The sequence below is a fragment of the Lutjanus erythropterus genome, chromosome 4, assembly GCF_056507025.1.
Source record: "Lutjanus erythropterus isolate fLutEry1 chromosome 4, fLutEry1.hap2, whole genome shotgun sequence".
Taxonomy (NCBI): Eukaryota; Metazoa; Chordata; class Actinopteri; order Lutjaniformes; family Lutjanidae; genus Lutjanus; species Lutjanus erythropterus.
Window position 1 is genome coordinate 32,186,401 of NC_139320.1, and position 15,165 is coordinate 32,201,565.

At 38.3% G+C, this 15,165-nt stretch overlaps 3 protein-coding genes across 3 annotated transcripts; 2 read left to right on the forward strand and 1 right to left on the reverse strand.

Annotated features, from left to right (window-relative positions):
* Positions 1-382: 382 nt before the first annotated feature.
* LOC146328632 (olfactory receptor 11A1-like) lies at positions 383-1,369 on the reverse strand. Its single transcript, XM_084716664.1, has one exon. The coding sequence runs from the start codon at positions 1,367-1,369 to the stop codon at positions 383-385; it is 987 nt and encodes a 328-aa protein (XP_084572790.1).
* A 6,155-nt stretch (positions 1,370-7,524) lies between these two features.
* LOC146328633 (olfactory receptor 4E2-like) lies at positions 7,525-8,463 on the forward strand. The gene has a single exon (XM_084716437.1). The coding sequence runs from the start codon at positions 7,525-7,527 to the stop codon at positions 8,461-8,463; it is 939 nt and encodes a 312-aa protein (XP_084572563.1).
* Positions 8,464-12,453: 3,990 nt separating this feature from the next.
* Positions 12,454-13,687, forward strand: LOC146328634 (olfactory receptor 7G1-like). Its single transcript, XM_084716438.1, has one exon. It carries the CDS (start codon positions 12,454-12,456, stop codon positions 13,390-13,392), a length of 939 nt encoding a protein of 312 aa, XP_084572564.1. The 3' UTR covers positions 13,393-13,687.
* The last annotated feature ends 1,478 nt before the right edge of the window (positions 13,688-15,165 follow it).

Below are 15,165 nucleotides of genomic sequence, written 5' to 3' on the forward strand. Positions count from 1 at the left end.
GCTTTTTGAACATGTTTTCTACAGTACAGCTGAATTCATGTCAAGTTACATTTTTGACCAGGAAACTTTAGGTTATTTTGTATTGATTCAAACCAAATAAACTTAGAGTTTCAGTTTCAGCCAACTTCAAAATTTGAGGCTTTTTTAAAGTCAAAACCAATTCTTTATTTCTACAGTGCATCAGATGCTAATGTCTCTAACTGCCCTATTTTATTTCTTTGCACCTTTGTTTATGAAAAACACCTGTATAAATAATTCATTATTTATACAGATTAGAATATACAGATAAAGTCTTTATAATCCACACAATTTGCTCTTTTCATGCACAAAGTTAACAGGAAACATCATTAGTATCACCTCTTGTGGAGTTAGAGGCATCGATTTATTGGTTTCTTTCAGTGAACCTGTTACATTTAACAGAATTTAACAACAGGCTTTTGCACATGATGCGGATTTTGGACATGTTCAGTCCATACATCACGGGGCTAAAGAGCGGCTGGCATGTCAGAAAGTACACTGATAAAACAATTTGCAGCACACTCTGCACACCTTTCATATCCATTCTGCTTTGCAGTATTTCAAAACAAACACCAAAAGAAAAGTTGAGCAGAGAAGCGAGGTGAGGTGTGCAGGTACTGACAGCCTTTTGTCTCGTCTGTTTCGAACCAGAAAAACACACTTTAAGGATTTTCATGTAGGTGTAAAGAATTAAAATTAGTGGACCAAACACTGTGAGAAAAGTGACAAAAAGTCCATAAATGTTATTCGATTTGGTTTCAGAGCATGCCAGTTTCACAATGGAGTAGTTTAAACAGTAAACTTTGTTAATGATGTTTCCACACAGCTGTAAAGGAGCAATCAACGCTATCAAAATAACTATGGTGACAAAAGAGTATAACCATGTTACTGCAATAAGCACGGCAACCTTCATAAATGTCATACATGTGTTATACTGGAGAGGATAACAAATAGCAAGATATCTGTCATAAGACATGATGGCTAAGTTGGAAAATTCTACACACACATACGTATAAACACAGAAGATCTGTAGGAAACAAAAGGGAAAAGAAACAGTGTGAATATCAGAGAGAATCTGAATCAGGAGGAGTGGAAACAAGCCTGTACTACCATACAGTTCATTTACAAACAGGCTGCACATAAAAATGTACATAGGTTCATGTAAACTTCTGTTCAGACAGATAACCACAATGAGGAGAACATTGGAACAAACAATTAGAATGTATAACGACATAATGATAATAAAATATACATATTTTAAAATCCCAGTGTCAAAGTAGGCAGCAAGCGTGAAGTATGAAACCTGTGTTGAGTTTAACATGATTTTTGTTTTGGCCTGGAAAGTTATCATAGTGCCGTTCGGTGCACAAACTAAAAGAAATTACATTGTGATACAGATTTGAAGTTTAACTTTTGCATAAAATGTGCAACCAAAACACATAAACACACAATAAATTATAACTAGTTCAACTTCAAAATGACTATGGCTAAATATAATATCTACTTACTGTAAAACTGTTTTATAGAAAGTGAGAAATTCCCTAAATGTACCACTCCCTTACTTACAGTCAATATTAATCTTGAGTTTGAAATGATGAAACAGTTTATGACATTGTATGAATGTTGGCCCTACAGTCCTGCCACACTGCCAGGTCGTCCTAACTGAGCTGAAACTCCGAAACTTCTGCCTCTTTAATAACATGTGATGTCCACAGCAGCAGAGAATTCTCAGTATCAAATGTCCTCGTTGTTACTAATTACTGATTGTGTTGACTGTGTTGCTGAAGCTACTTTGAAAGCAAAGCACTACTTAAAAAAAAAAATCGAATTTACAGGGTAAATGTGATATTAAGTTATAACAAAGTAGTTTAACTACTTGAATCACTATGCACAAATAAATGTAGTTGAACTACAAGCAAACTGTAGTTAAATTATGAGATTAATTATAGTTCACTACTGCTCAACCAGGGTTGAGAGGGTCTCTTTAAAAATCTTTCAGTCTCAGGTCTGAGCTGTTCAAGTCTTGATCTTTTGTGGTCTCCATAGTTTTGTCCTTCATATTGCAAGGAAGGCCCAGACTTGTGCACAGACACAGGAACTTAACTTAGCAAAGTTTCTGTTGACTGACCATGATTGTATGAAGCAGTGCAGCTATAGTTACTTATGCTCTGGCACTAAATTGATATGAGCATCTTAAAAACTGTAAGTAGACATCAGGGCTACGATAGATACAGAAATAATGTGGCGACAACGAGAACTGTGATTGTGTTACTTGCATTTTCTCTGACAAGCTTCTGGTGTCAGTGGACATTTTAGTTAAGAAGTTAAAAAAAGACTCAAAGAGAGACGTTTTCAGACAAAGACATCTCCACCATCCACATCATCTTTGACTTTGGGAAACACTAATCAACATTGTTCAGCATTTTATAGACCAAACAGCTAATCAAGAAAGGAATAAACCAATTATTTGATAGTGAAAATAATTACTAATTTCTATGTGTATTCCTCCCATCAGTCTGTGACTGTGGTATGTTTGCACAGAAAATGAAACTAATTTTCACCTCCCTTCACAGCATTTTAGGTGATTTTTTGCTTTGTGTAGCTGAATACAATGTTGCCTGTAAATATTGTACTAAGCTACAGTTAGTTGGGTTCTCATTTTGGTGCTTTTTAAAATAAACAGCAGTTAACAGATCAATAGCATTTGGTTATGAGCACTAGCTACATGTCACTTCTAAACTGTGGTTCTGTAGTGTCAGACAGAATGACCAGTAAAAAAGGCACACTGACTCCCACAGTAAATTTAGGGGACAAAGCAGTCCCCATAGTAAACGTAATGTCTCTGGCTAAAAATAATGCGACTGTGATGCTGGAATAATGTTTAAAAGTGCTGTTGGTAAAATCATAGTTTGTAGTTTTGGAACTGTTTATAGATTTGTAATACACAAGCATTGTGCAGAGTGAGTCTATAATACATAATATAATAACTCCTGACCCAGTAAATATCACTGTAGATTAGAAATTTGCAAACCTGTATACTAAATTAAAGTGAAGTATTTAAGATTTCATTGTAAATGTATTTTGTCCACTCTGTAGGTCTTATGGTTTTGTCCAAGGTTAATGTCCTCTGTAGACATTTCTGCCTCTGATCTATCAGATATCATGTACTGAATTAGAATCATTTCAAGTCAAATATTTGGTATTGTTGTATTATTGACATTACTGTAGGTACCTACGGCAGTACTGCAATAATGCCTAATAACAAGGTTTACATTTAAACACTCATCATTAATGGGGTTGGGTACCGTTCACATTTGAACCAATATGGTCCTGATATGATACCTTGATTTTGTTAACCGTGACTGTACCTTTTTTTTCTCTGTAATTTCCAATTGAAGAAATATGACCAAACTTTTAAATTGCAACATTGTTATTTATTTTGAATATTTTGATACTCTACAACCTGCAGCCTGTCAGTCTGTCATCAGAGCAACACTGATTTTTTCATACTCTAATATTTCTCTGTTTAAAGTCCGCAATTCAAGAATTTTAATTTCATGCAAAGGTTTTGGACGTAATATGAAATCTCACACACTGTTGTGGTGTACTGAATAGCATGTTGGCGTTTGAAGTGTTGGCTAAACTTAGCCTTACTAGCTAGTAAAATGCTAAGCCCAGTTTTCTCAAACAACAATTTGTCCAACAAGCTAATTAATCACCTGAAGATGTCGATGTTTCACTTAAAGTTTTTTTTTTTTTTTTATCTGTAGAGAGATAATGATAAGTTACACAGTTTAGATACCAGCTGCAGGCATACTAATGTAAGGTGTAGCTGCTGTGGGGGATTTAGCTTGTAGGATATGAAAAATGTTGCACTGTTCAGCTTTTAGATGAACTGTTTGTTAGACTTGTTGACCTTACAGCTTTGCATTTCACATTTCACATATTGCAGCATGTTTGTCTGTGTTGAGTTTTGAAACTTGTGACTGCTTTCAGTTCACCCTTATCCTGACTCACTCACTGCGCTCTGTGACTGAAATAAGCTGCTGCCGCTTTCCGTTATTCTCTCAGCCAGATGTGCTTCCAGGTATGAAAATTTGGCACCAATAGAATTAATGTGAATTGGTGCTCAGTAGTACCAATGTAATTAATTCGATATGCTTGTTTGGACGGAGACTTTCTGAGAAATGAAAGACTGCAAAGAACTACTCAGAGCTTCAGAAAACTTTGTTGTATACTTTCTTTAACATCATTACTCATCTGTCCGTCTCAAGGCATGACGTTACAGAGCGGTCTGAGGGGAGGTCATTATCATCCTCAGCCCTCTGTAGACCAGTGAAGTCATTGCTGAGGTCTGCTCAGGCTGATTGGTCTCACAAGTCAACAGCTCTGACTGTAATTTGCTTCAGAGGGAATTAATAGAAACTGTGACTAATGTGAGGACGCCTCAGGGACAAACATGTTGACTGGCTGAAATGACCTTTGACCTGAGGGACTTGGAACAGTGATGTAACTTTCTGCAACAGCAGCAGCCTCTCTGGTGCTTTTGCACAAACTGAGAATAGACTTAGTTTGTGTCTAAGTTTTCCTTCTTGAGTATCACTGAGGTGTTTTATTTGGAGTTTGAGAACTTGAGTGAAGAAAAGTGTTTAGAAATTAGCTTTTCTTTAACAGTAACAGTAGGAAGTTGCTTCACTATTTAAATATTTTATCACGACAAGGAAATACATGCTACAGGAATTGTTACAAGACACGGGACAGCCATCAGTCTAATGGTGACCTTTGTAACACTTAAAATTTAAAAGTTAACAGTACTTCATGTCTTGTATATATAGATTTATGGAGGATTTTGGGTTACATGACACCATTCGAGGATAGGACATGTTATGGAAAACACGTGTTTAAAGGCATTATTAGTTTTGTGGCTGAAAGATTGAAAAAAAAAAAAATCCAGGTCAAGGTTTCTTTGTACCATACTGTTTTAATGGAAAATTTTATTCAATGGCTTTCATGCATTCCAATTGGGTGAACTAGAAATAAAGATGGTAACTAGAACCATAAAAGGGTCTTTGGCCTTTTTGGTTCCTGGTAGAACCTTTTATAAAGTTCTCACTTGAAACCTTGTCAGAGTTCTACTTTGAACCCATCACAAAGGGTTATACCTAGATCTACCTCTGAAAGGTGTCATTCAGAACACCCTATGAGAGGTTCTGCAGAGAACGGGTCGGCACAGCTCAGTGCAATGAAATTGATAATGGAAATGCAATTTGGTGCGGTACGGTTTGGCTCGGTGTGGCTAAAAGTGTCGGTGGAAAGGGCCTGTATGTTGCAGACCCATGGCCTAGTCTTATGAAGAACCCCTGACAAACCAAATACTTTTAGGTAGAACTTCAGCTCTTCAAGAAGAAACCTTTTGAAACCCTTATAACACCTCTAACTGAGATCCAAATCGCTTTTTCAAGAGTGAACTGGCCAAGAGGACAGCAGAAACAGAGTACACAATAGGAACTGACAAGTGCACCGTCACACTGTACAAAATAATGAACAAAATATATATAGTTGATCTGGAATGTGCTGTTTTACTTAGTTTTAAGAAATTTTGTTGTATTCGGTTCTTTTTTACATCACTGTTCCAATCTCTTATTTTCATAAAAGCCTTTCTAGGGACAGGTTTAGCAAATTAGCATTAGTTATAAACACAGATACTCACATCGTAAAGCTGCTTTCAGCTTGAATATGTATCTGTTCTGTGAATCAATCAATAAATATATAAACAATGCAAGGTCAAGGACAAAAAAAGTTCATATGGAGGCCCAACATGTTCATGAGGAGGGGGCGTAGCCTCATCCTCCTCTCTGATGTCCTCAAACACCAGTCGCCTGTCTGCTGTTTTCAGGTATATAATAGCTGCTACTCACTGACTTTTGTTTCCCAGCAGCTCAGGTCAGCTGCTCATCTTGATTGATCAGCAGTTCAGATGGTTTCTCTGTTACCTGTGATGTGTTGTTGTGTCTGACTGTTGAGTTATTCAACTGTGTTTTTATTTGTCTTGTTTTGAAGTACAAATGAGAACAATTTAACCCAGTAGATCCTGTTCCTGATCCAAATCTAAGATTTGATTTGACTTTGGATTTTAAGGTCACGATTTGATTCAATGTTCCAATTTAAATGTTTTTTTTTTTTTGCACTGACGGCTCTGCTAATGTTTGTAACAACTGTCTGTCAACTTTACATTTTACATTTCCTCTTTAAAAAGCCTATATGGTTTCAAGTGTTATATAACAGCCAGTAAGTGAGGCAGTTTCATCTTTGCAGTATTTTTTTTCATGTTGTGGACGCTGCAAGTGGGCAGGGTTGGAGAGAAAAAAAAAATACTGGGAGAATCATTGATTTTGTATTTGATTCAATTATTGAAATAGAAAGCTCAGTTGACAATTTCTGCGCACCTGATTGGTTGACAGTGAATAGTGGAAGCCTTTTCTTGTGGTTTTGAGCTGACTTTAAGCATTTATGTCATTTTAAATCACAGTTGAACTATTTCTAGCTTTGTTAGTGTTCAGTCAGTGATGATTTCTGCTGTTTAATGTGTTGAAACGTGAGTGAAACACATGAGAACAGACTGTCTCAGACGATTTCATCTGAAGCTTGAATGTTTCCTGATCAATAATCCTGCAACATATTTCATAGGAAAGACCTGAAGTTTTTCAATTTCAACTACACTGAAGTTACACACAGCTTCTGTCTGTCACTATCTGTTGACTGAGTTGTTCCAGTTGGCAGGTTTCTGACTATAAAATCCTAAAGTACTGTACATGTTCCCTGTTCTTTGCTGAGAACACATGAACAGATATCAGTCATACATTTTGATCTGTTGATGGTAAAAGATGCAGATTCTGTTTTACAGATTTTTTCCAGTGTCTCACCAGATAAAAACTGTAGAGCAAAGTTCTTGCCTTATATTGTAAAACTGCCTCAGAGTTTGTATATATAAGAAATGTGCATCTGCATAGGAGTCAGCATTCACCCTTTCATTTTAATTATGCTTATTCTGCTGATGAAAAAAGCTGCATTTTCAGGTTTGTCAGTTGATTTTAAATGAACATTTTTAAACAAATAGAATCAAAACATTAACTCATATTGTTGTTAACTGTATGTATATGTATTTAAGGCAGCAGTGTTGAGGTGATATGTTTAATGGACCCTTATTTTACATGTAAAGGTTTAGTGAATTGTTTAAAGCTCATTGAAGGGAAGTTTTTCCTCCAGTGAAAAGTTTTGCATCAGTTAAAAACTCTCTCAGTTCTCTGTGGATCTGGTATTTTCTCTTTCACTGCATTATAAAAATAATCTGTTTGTGTTTCTGAACTGTTTGTAGAATCATTATGAACTGAAGATGAACATTTGGTGCTATTTGAGACATTTATAATATATTTATAAGTTTGAACCTTACATTATTGTCTGTTTGGTGGTGTGACAGTGATGAGCAGGTTTATGACAGCTGACATGATGCAGAATAACTCTGAGATGGTGTTTGTGCTCCAGGGTCTGAACGACTCTCTGACAAACCGTCAGATCTACTTTGCCTTTGCTCTAACATCGTACCTCTTCACCATCTTCGTCAACCTGACACTCATCGTCACCGTGTGTCTGGAGAAATCGCTCCATGAGCCAATCTACATCTTCCTGTGTAACCTTTGTTTTAACGGCATCTGTGGTGCGTCGAGTTTCTACCCGAAGCTGCTTCACGACCTTCTGGCCAACTCTCATGTCATCACATACACCGGCTGTTTGACTCAAATTTTTGGGGTTTACTGTTATGTTTTCTGTGAATTCACCAGTCTGACTGTCATGGCGTACGACCGCTACTTGGCCATCTGCAGGCCGTTGCAGTACCACACGCTGATGACGGTGCAGAAGGTGGTGCAGCTGCTGCTGCTCACCTGGAGCTTCTCGGTACTAGAGATACTGGTGGGTGTCAACCTGACTGCCCGACTTCCACTCTGCGGACACCTCATTCCAAAGATCTTCTGCACCAACTGGGAGGTGGTGAAGCTGTCATGCTCCGACACGACCATCAACAACATCTACGGCTTCGTGCTGATGTTCTCGCACGTCTCTCAGACTGTACTGATCCTGGTGTCCTACACCCACCTGGTCCGAGCCTCGCTCAGGTTGCGCTCCAACCGCAGGAAGTTTGTTCAAACATGTCTGCCGCACCTCATCACGCTGCTTGTCTTCACCAGCACACTGGTGTTCGACATCATGTACTCTCGTTATGGCAGCAGCGGTACACTGCAGGCGCTGAAGAACGTGCTGGCTACAGAGTTTCTGGTGGTCCCGCCCCTCATCAACCCAATTATCTACGGCATGAATCTGCATCAGATCAGGTCCAGGATCGTCCATAACTTCATGCACAAACCAGAGATCCATGATACACCTTCATGAAGAACAACAGATAAATCCCAAAACTGACACTGAAAAGAACACATTATATTAATATATGTTTTAATTAAACTAAAAAATGATTGTACTGATTGACAACTTGTTTGGAGGCTTCAGACTGATGAACATAAGTTTCCACACTGTTACACACTGAGGTGAAAGTAGTGGTTGAACGTATGTCTTTGCTTTTCAGTCACCTGAAAACTTCACCTGATGAGAAACAGATTTTCAATATTGATTAATTATGTCAGTAATATCAGTAGGGATATATTGTAATAGTAGTAATCAACAAATAGTAAATTCATAATAAATATAAAATAAATTATTAAATAAATTTTGTACATCCAGTAAAGTTACAGGGAAACACTTAAGTATTGAGTGGAACACAAACAGTAATATTTAACATGAAAATATATAACATGAACTTTAATGTAAACTGCAGTGTGTACAAATAAACTAGAATCACTTTATGTCTCTGATCTTGTGAGTTGTTCCCAACATATTTGTTTTTCTTCATTTTTTTTGAGTTGGAGGAAGGAAAAAAAAAGTCACAAAATTGGATTAAATTTAAGGGAAAGTTTTTCCATCACAAATATCACTGTAGTTACAGTAAACAGTATAGTAAGTCATACAAAAAAGGAGGAAATATTACAAGGATCAAGTAATATGTTCCAGTTAGTTATTCTTTAAGAAAAAAAAAACGTATTTGTATCAGAAAAAGTTTTATAAAAATGTGTAATATTTTGAAAAATCAAAAGTCACTATTTTCAGATAATTAAGTCATAAATTACAAAACGTGTTAAAATTTCAAGAATAAGGACGAAGATAGAAAGTGGCAATGTTACTAAGAAAAATTAAGTTGTATCATTTTAAGAAATGAGTTCAAACATTTCAAGACATACAGTTATTGTAAAAGAAAAGTTGGCAGAATTTTACAAGAAAGAGTAGCATATTGGTCCCCATGAACCTCCTCTTTAGATCCAGGGCCACCTAAAGGTTTTCTCAGCAGTTTCGGTGGTGTTCTTGGTTACTCTGCTCCTCATCAGTTCTGTGACTTTGTGGAGTGAGTGTCCCCCAAATCATTTGCAGTCTACCTCAATGGGCATTCATGTTGCTCTTCAGCCCCGCATGCAACATTGACCAGCTGTTCGTACGTGTCCCAGAACTGAAGAAGCTTTTTTTGTCACATGGTACTTGGTCATGGTTGCTTGGACCAGCACCTTAAGGTCTCTCTTGTTCTCCCAAGTTTTACAGATAGGCTGGGTCACCACTCCAGTGTGTTCTAGACACACCAACACTCAAGGGATGACTTTTGCACCGATGTATCTGTGTAGCTGTTTCTTGAGAGGAAGCCAGTCGGCCACATTAATATGATGCTGAAGAGGATCTTTTTTGTCATGCTCAGCAGTGAGATTATCTTGAATTGGTTGATTCTTTTGGAAACCTCCACTGCTATGCAGTAGTAGGAGCGTTGCTATGCTATGGCTGAGCTGGATCTTGGCTTCTTCACAACTTCCTGGACTTCGTTCTCCCTGATGTCCAAGTGCACGGTGGGACGTGGTCTTTCTATGAGGATGTCACACTGACTCAGTTCCTCTGTCTGCAGGGATCACAGTGGGTGTTTTGAATGTGGGGGTCAATTTCCTCATTTGAGCAGGTCAGGTTCCTGTTCCGCTTCTGTCCCACTGTTCGTTTGTGAAGTCAAAGTTATTGGCCATGAAAGAGCCCCAACTTCTGGCTCTCTCCCTCCAACATCTTTCAGCTCTGTGTTATTAGCCTTCGCCTCAAAATGGTCTGAAGGTCTACCAACAGGGGTTGATGCTCCTTTACAGGCCTCTGTGTAGCAGTCTTCTGTACTCCTTTGTAACAAGTGACGTGTCTAAGTGAAGACAAAATGTCTCTCACTGGAATCACACGTCAATATAGTGATAACTTCCATTTCACCAAAAACTACATTTAATAAATTTTATTAAATTCCTTCAAAGTCATCAATGAATACAGTAGCAGTCAAAAGTTTGGATGCACCTTCTCATTCAGTGGTTTTTCCTTATTTGTACTATTTTTCTACATTGTAGATTAATACTAGAGGCATCCAAATTATGTGATTATCATAAAATGTGAAAAAAATATTTATATTTTAGATTCTTAAAAAGCAAGAAGACTCTCACACTGTCTTCTGCACTTGCAATAAATCTTTATTGAAAGTGCACAAGACAGTGTGCTTTTTATTGTCGGCCCATGATTTTCTCACCTGTCGAGCTACAGGTGTGCAAAGGTTTTTTCCTCTTTTGATATTCTTTTTCAAATTTGCCAACTTTTGCTTTGATGACAGCTTTGCACTCTGTTTTTACATCCATTTCTTATTTTAAAAAAATGAATGGGAAGTGTCTCCAAACTGTCCAAAACAGTGGACAGTTTTCTAGTTTTGTTTTAATATTCTGGCACGTTCATCAGGAGGGGGCAGGGCCTTAGTCTCCTCTCTGATGTCATCAAACGTTGCTCTTCACCTGTCTGTCTGCAGTTTTCAGGTGTATAAGAACTGTTGCTCGCTGACTTTTGTCACCCGGAAACTCGGGTCAGCTGCTTTTGTTGATCGAAAGGCAATTCCAATCATCTGTTTCCAGTGGTGGATAGTTTCTCTCTGATCTGTGATGTGAGCCGTGATGTGTTGTTGTGTCTAATTCCTTCTCTTGCAGGCTGACTGTTGGTTTTGTTAAGCTGTATTTTTATTTTTCTTGTTGTTGTTTTGAGGTACAAGTGAGAACAATCTAATCTGCTAGTTAAGCAGATTCACTGAACATATTTCATTTACTTTTAACCCAACAGGATCGTTCATGTCTTATATCAACATGTCTGTGAATAAGTTTCTGTGCCTCAGATTGGTTAACAGAGTTTGCAGTTGATGCTCATTTGATGCCTTTTCTTGTGGTTCTGAGCTGACTTTAAGGATTTATATTGTTTTAAATCACAGTTGAACTATTTCCAGGTTTGTTAGTGTTCAGTCAGTGATGATTTCTGCTGTTTAATGTGTTGAAACGTGAGTGAAACACATGAGAACAGACTGTCTCAGACGATTTCATCTGAAGCTGTAATGTTTCCTGATCAATAATCCTGCAACATATTTCATAGGAAAGACCTGAAGTTTTTCAATTTCAACTACACTGAAGTTACACACAGCTTCTGTCTTTCACTATCTGTTGACTGAGTTGTTCCAGTTGGCAGGTTTCTGACTATAAAATCCTAAAGTACTGTACATGTTCCCTGTTCTTTGCTGAGAACACATGAACAGATATCAGTCACACATTTTGATCTGTTGATGGTAAAAGATGCTGATTCTGTTTTACAGATTTGCTGCTTTTCTGTTTCTCACCAGAACAAAACTGTAGAGCAAAGTTGTTGTTTTTTTACAGCATAAAAGTACTTAATACTAAATAATAAATGTGAAGGGAATTATTCACTTTAAGCGTTAAAAGCCAACTGAATCTGATCTGTATATGAGTCTGCTTTCATCTTTTTATTTCTTTTTAAAATTTTGTTTATCCTGCTGATGAAAAAATTGCATTTTTATGTTTGTCAGCTGATCTTAAATTAACATTTTTGAACAAACAGCATCAGAAAACATTAATAACTCATACTGATGACGTTGTTGATTGTATGTCACTGACATGTTTAATGGACACTTATTTTACATGTAAAGGTTTAGTGAATTGTTTAAAGCTCATTTAAGGGAAGTTTTTCCCTCCAGTGAAAAGTTTTTCATCAATTAAAAACTCAAAAGCATTCTCTGATTTCAGTTCTCTGTGAATTTGCTGTTTTCTCTCTTTCATTGCATTATAAACTGTGGCATTCTGAACTGTTTGTAGAATCATTATGAACTGAAAATGAACATTTGGTGCTACTTGAGATTTTATAATATATTTATAAGTTTGAACCTTACATTATTGTCTGTTTGGTGGTGTGACAGTGATGAGCAGGTTTATGACAGCTGACATGATGCAGAATAACTCTGAGATGGTGTTTGTGCTCCAGGGTCTGAACGACTCTCTGACAAACCGTCAGATCTACTTTGCCTTTGCTCTAACATCGTACCTCTTCACCATCTTCGTCAACCTGACGCTCATCGTCACCGTGTGTCTGGAGAAATCGCTCCATGAGCCAATCTACATCTTCCTGTGTAACCTTTGTTTTAACGGCATCTGTGGTGCGTCGAGTTTCTACCCGAAGCTGCTTCACGACCTTCTGGCCAACTCTCATGTCATCACATACACCGGCTGTTTGACTCAAATTTTTGTTGTTTATTTTTATGTTTTCTGTGAGTTCACCAGTCTGACTGTCATGGCGTACGACCGCTACTTGGCCATCTGCAGGCCGTTGCAGTACCAGACACTGATGACGGTGCAGAGGGTGGTGCAGCTGCTGCTGCTCACCTGGAGCTTTACACTTTTAGAGACAGTGGTTGGCATCACTCTAACCGCCAGCCTGACGCTCTGCAGACGTCATGTCGCAAAGATCTTCTGCACCAACTGGGAGGTGGTGAAGCTGTCATGCTCCGACACGACCATCAACAACATCTACGGCTTCGTGCTGATGTTCTCGCACGTCTCTCAGACCGGACTTATCCTGGTGTCCTACACCCACCTGGTCCGAGCCTCGCTCAGGTTGCGCTCCAACCGCAGGAAGTTTGTTCAAACATGTCTGCCGCACCTCATCACGCTGCTTGTCTTCACCAGCACACTGGTGTTCGACATCATGTACTCTCGTTATGGCAGCAGCGGTACACTGCAGGCACTGAAGAACGTGCTGGCTACAGAGTTTCTGGTGGTCCCGCCCCTCATCAACCCAATTATCTACGGCATGAATCTGCATCAGATCAGGTCCAGGATCGTCCATAACTTCATGCACAAATCAAGGATTCAAGATGCACAGTCATGAAAAACTAAATAAGACCAGTAAGAACAACAGAACCTTTCAAAAACTCACATTGAAAACACAGAGTAATAAATTAACTAACTAACATTACAGTCCAGCATGTAGGATTTAATGGCATCTAGTGGTGAGGTTGCCAACACCTTTCTTAGGGTGGTAAGGAAACTTGTATAAGACAGTGCAGACAAAATGATTCATTATTTTTATTTTTGCATTCTTTTTAAATATATATTTGACCGATGTTTCAACATTTTTCATTCTCACTTAAGTTGTAATACTTAGAAAATAGTCATACAATAAAAAATATATCACAGCAATAAAGTGCTTAGTTTACAAAAAAACCCCAAACATTTCTTTTGAAGAAGAATTTTGGTAAAAGTGTTTTGAAATATTTTGAAAATAAAGTCACAATTTAGAGAGAATTAAGTCATAATATTACAAACAAGAACAGTGTGTAAGTATTAATAGTAGGAGCTGTATCACTGAGGCCCATAGACCACACACTGCATCAGTCAGAGAAACAGAAGGACAAAATGTCAGACATTAAAAATGGCTCAATGAGAGCAATCAGCAATATCATGGAATAATGTTGATATCATATGTTTTGTTGCATTTTGAAAATTGATTGAAGAACATTTTGCTTGTAAACCAGCAATTTAAATCTGGCTTCTCTGTGCAAAGTAGAAATAAAATGCCTTAATATTGTGAAAGAAGAAATGTATCTATCTTTTTCCCTTAATCTAAATCTGACTTGTAAAATATTATTTTTCTTTTTTCATTTTGAAACCATCACCTCATCTTGACTTCCCAGTTAAAACAGTTTCTGTTTGGAAAACAATATCCTTACCCTGACCTTCCTGTTGAGACACTGTGACTGTTGGATGGTGCATCCCTAGTTTCCTGCTCATGCACAGTGACCAGTGGGGGCTCATTCTGACTGTCCTGTTTCCTGTTACATTAAGGTTACCATCTTGGGCCTTTATTATGAAGAGAAATGATATTCTGTGTGTGTGTGTGTGAGTCATACTGCACTAATTAGCAAAATATATCAAAGGTTGTTATGGTGACTGTAATCGCTGTTTGTGACTGCTGCACTTTATACACTACACTTAACACTCTCAGTTACCTTGTAACCTTGTGTCCTCTGAAGAATCCCCACCTTAATGTAGTGTAGGGGTTTATGTGTCCCCGCGCCCATTCAGTAGGTTTCTGTTCATTCCTCCATACCAGACACTCCCTCCTCTTCAGCCAACTCCCTTCAGCTGTGCACACAGCTGCTGCTCATCTCAAATCAAGCCTCTATTTAAACCTCTGCTCCTCATATTGTTCTTTGCAACTCGTGAAAAACTCTCCAGCACTGATATCCCGTTGCCAACTCTGCCTGCCGCTGACTTCCCTGTCTGGTCTAATTTCCAGTAAATGCACCAGCCTTCTGTCCTCAGGAGGATCAGCCTGTCTGATCTGAACCAGTGTGGTGTCTTGTTATTGGAAGTCTGTGCTGGTCATGGATTGGCCAAAACAAACACCATGTTTGAACATAAAGAGGTTCAGGTGTGCCTGGTACCAGCACACCTGAGGCCAAAGGTCGATGATGGACTTTGATGTTGTGTCATCAGAGCTTTGTCTTTGACACTCAGGTAAAGAGGGGAGCAGTTCTGTCAGCTGATCACCAACTGGTGGTGAGTTGGATCAGTGGGTGGGGGATGTGGCCGGTAAACCCAAAGGTGTAGCGAGTGTGAACTGTGAACGTCTGGCCGAGGCCCATTGCAGAGGTGGGAC

Bases quoted from the DNA above. Each gene is read 5' to 3' on its own strand.
- LOC146328632 (XM_084716664.1), bottom strand. From the start codon at position 1,369: ATGATAACTTTCCAGGCCAAAACAAAAATCATGTTAAACTCAACACAG.
- LOC146328633 (XM_084716437.1), top strand. From the start codon at position 7,525: ATGCAGAATAACTCTGAGATGGTGTTTGTGCTCCAGGGTCTGAACGAC.
- LOC146328634 (XM_084716438.1), top strand. From the start codon at position 12,454: ATGCAGAATAACTCTGAGATGGTGTTTGTGCTCCAGGGTCTGAACGAC.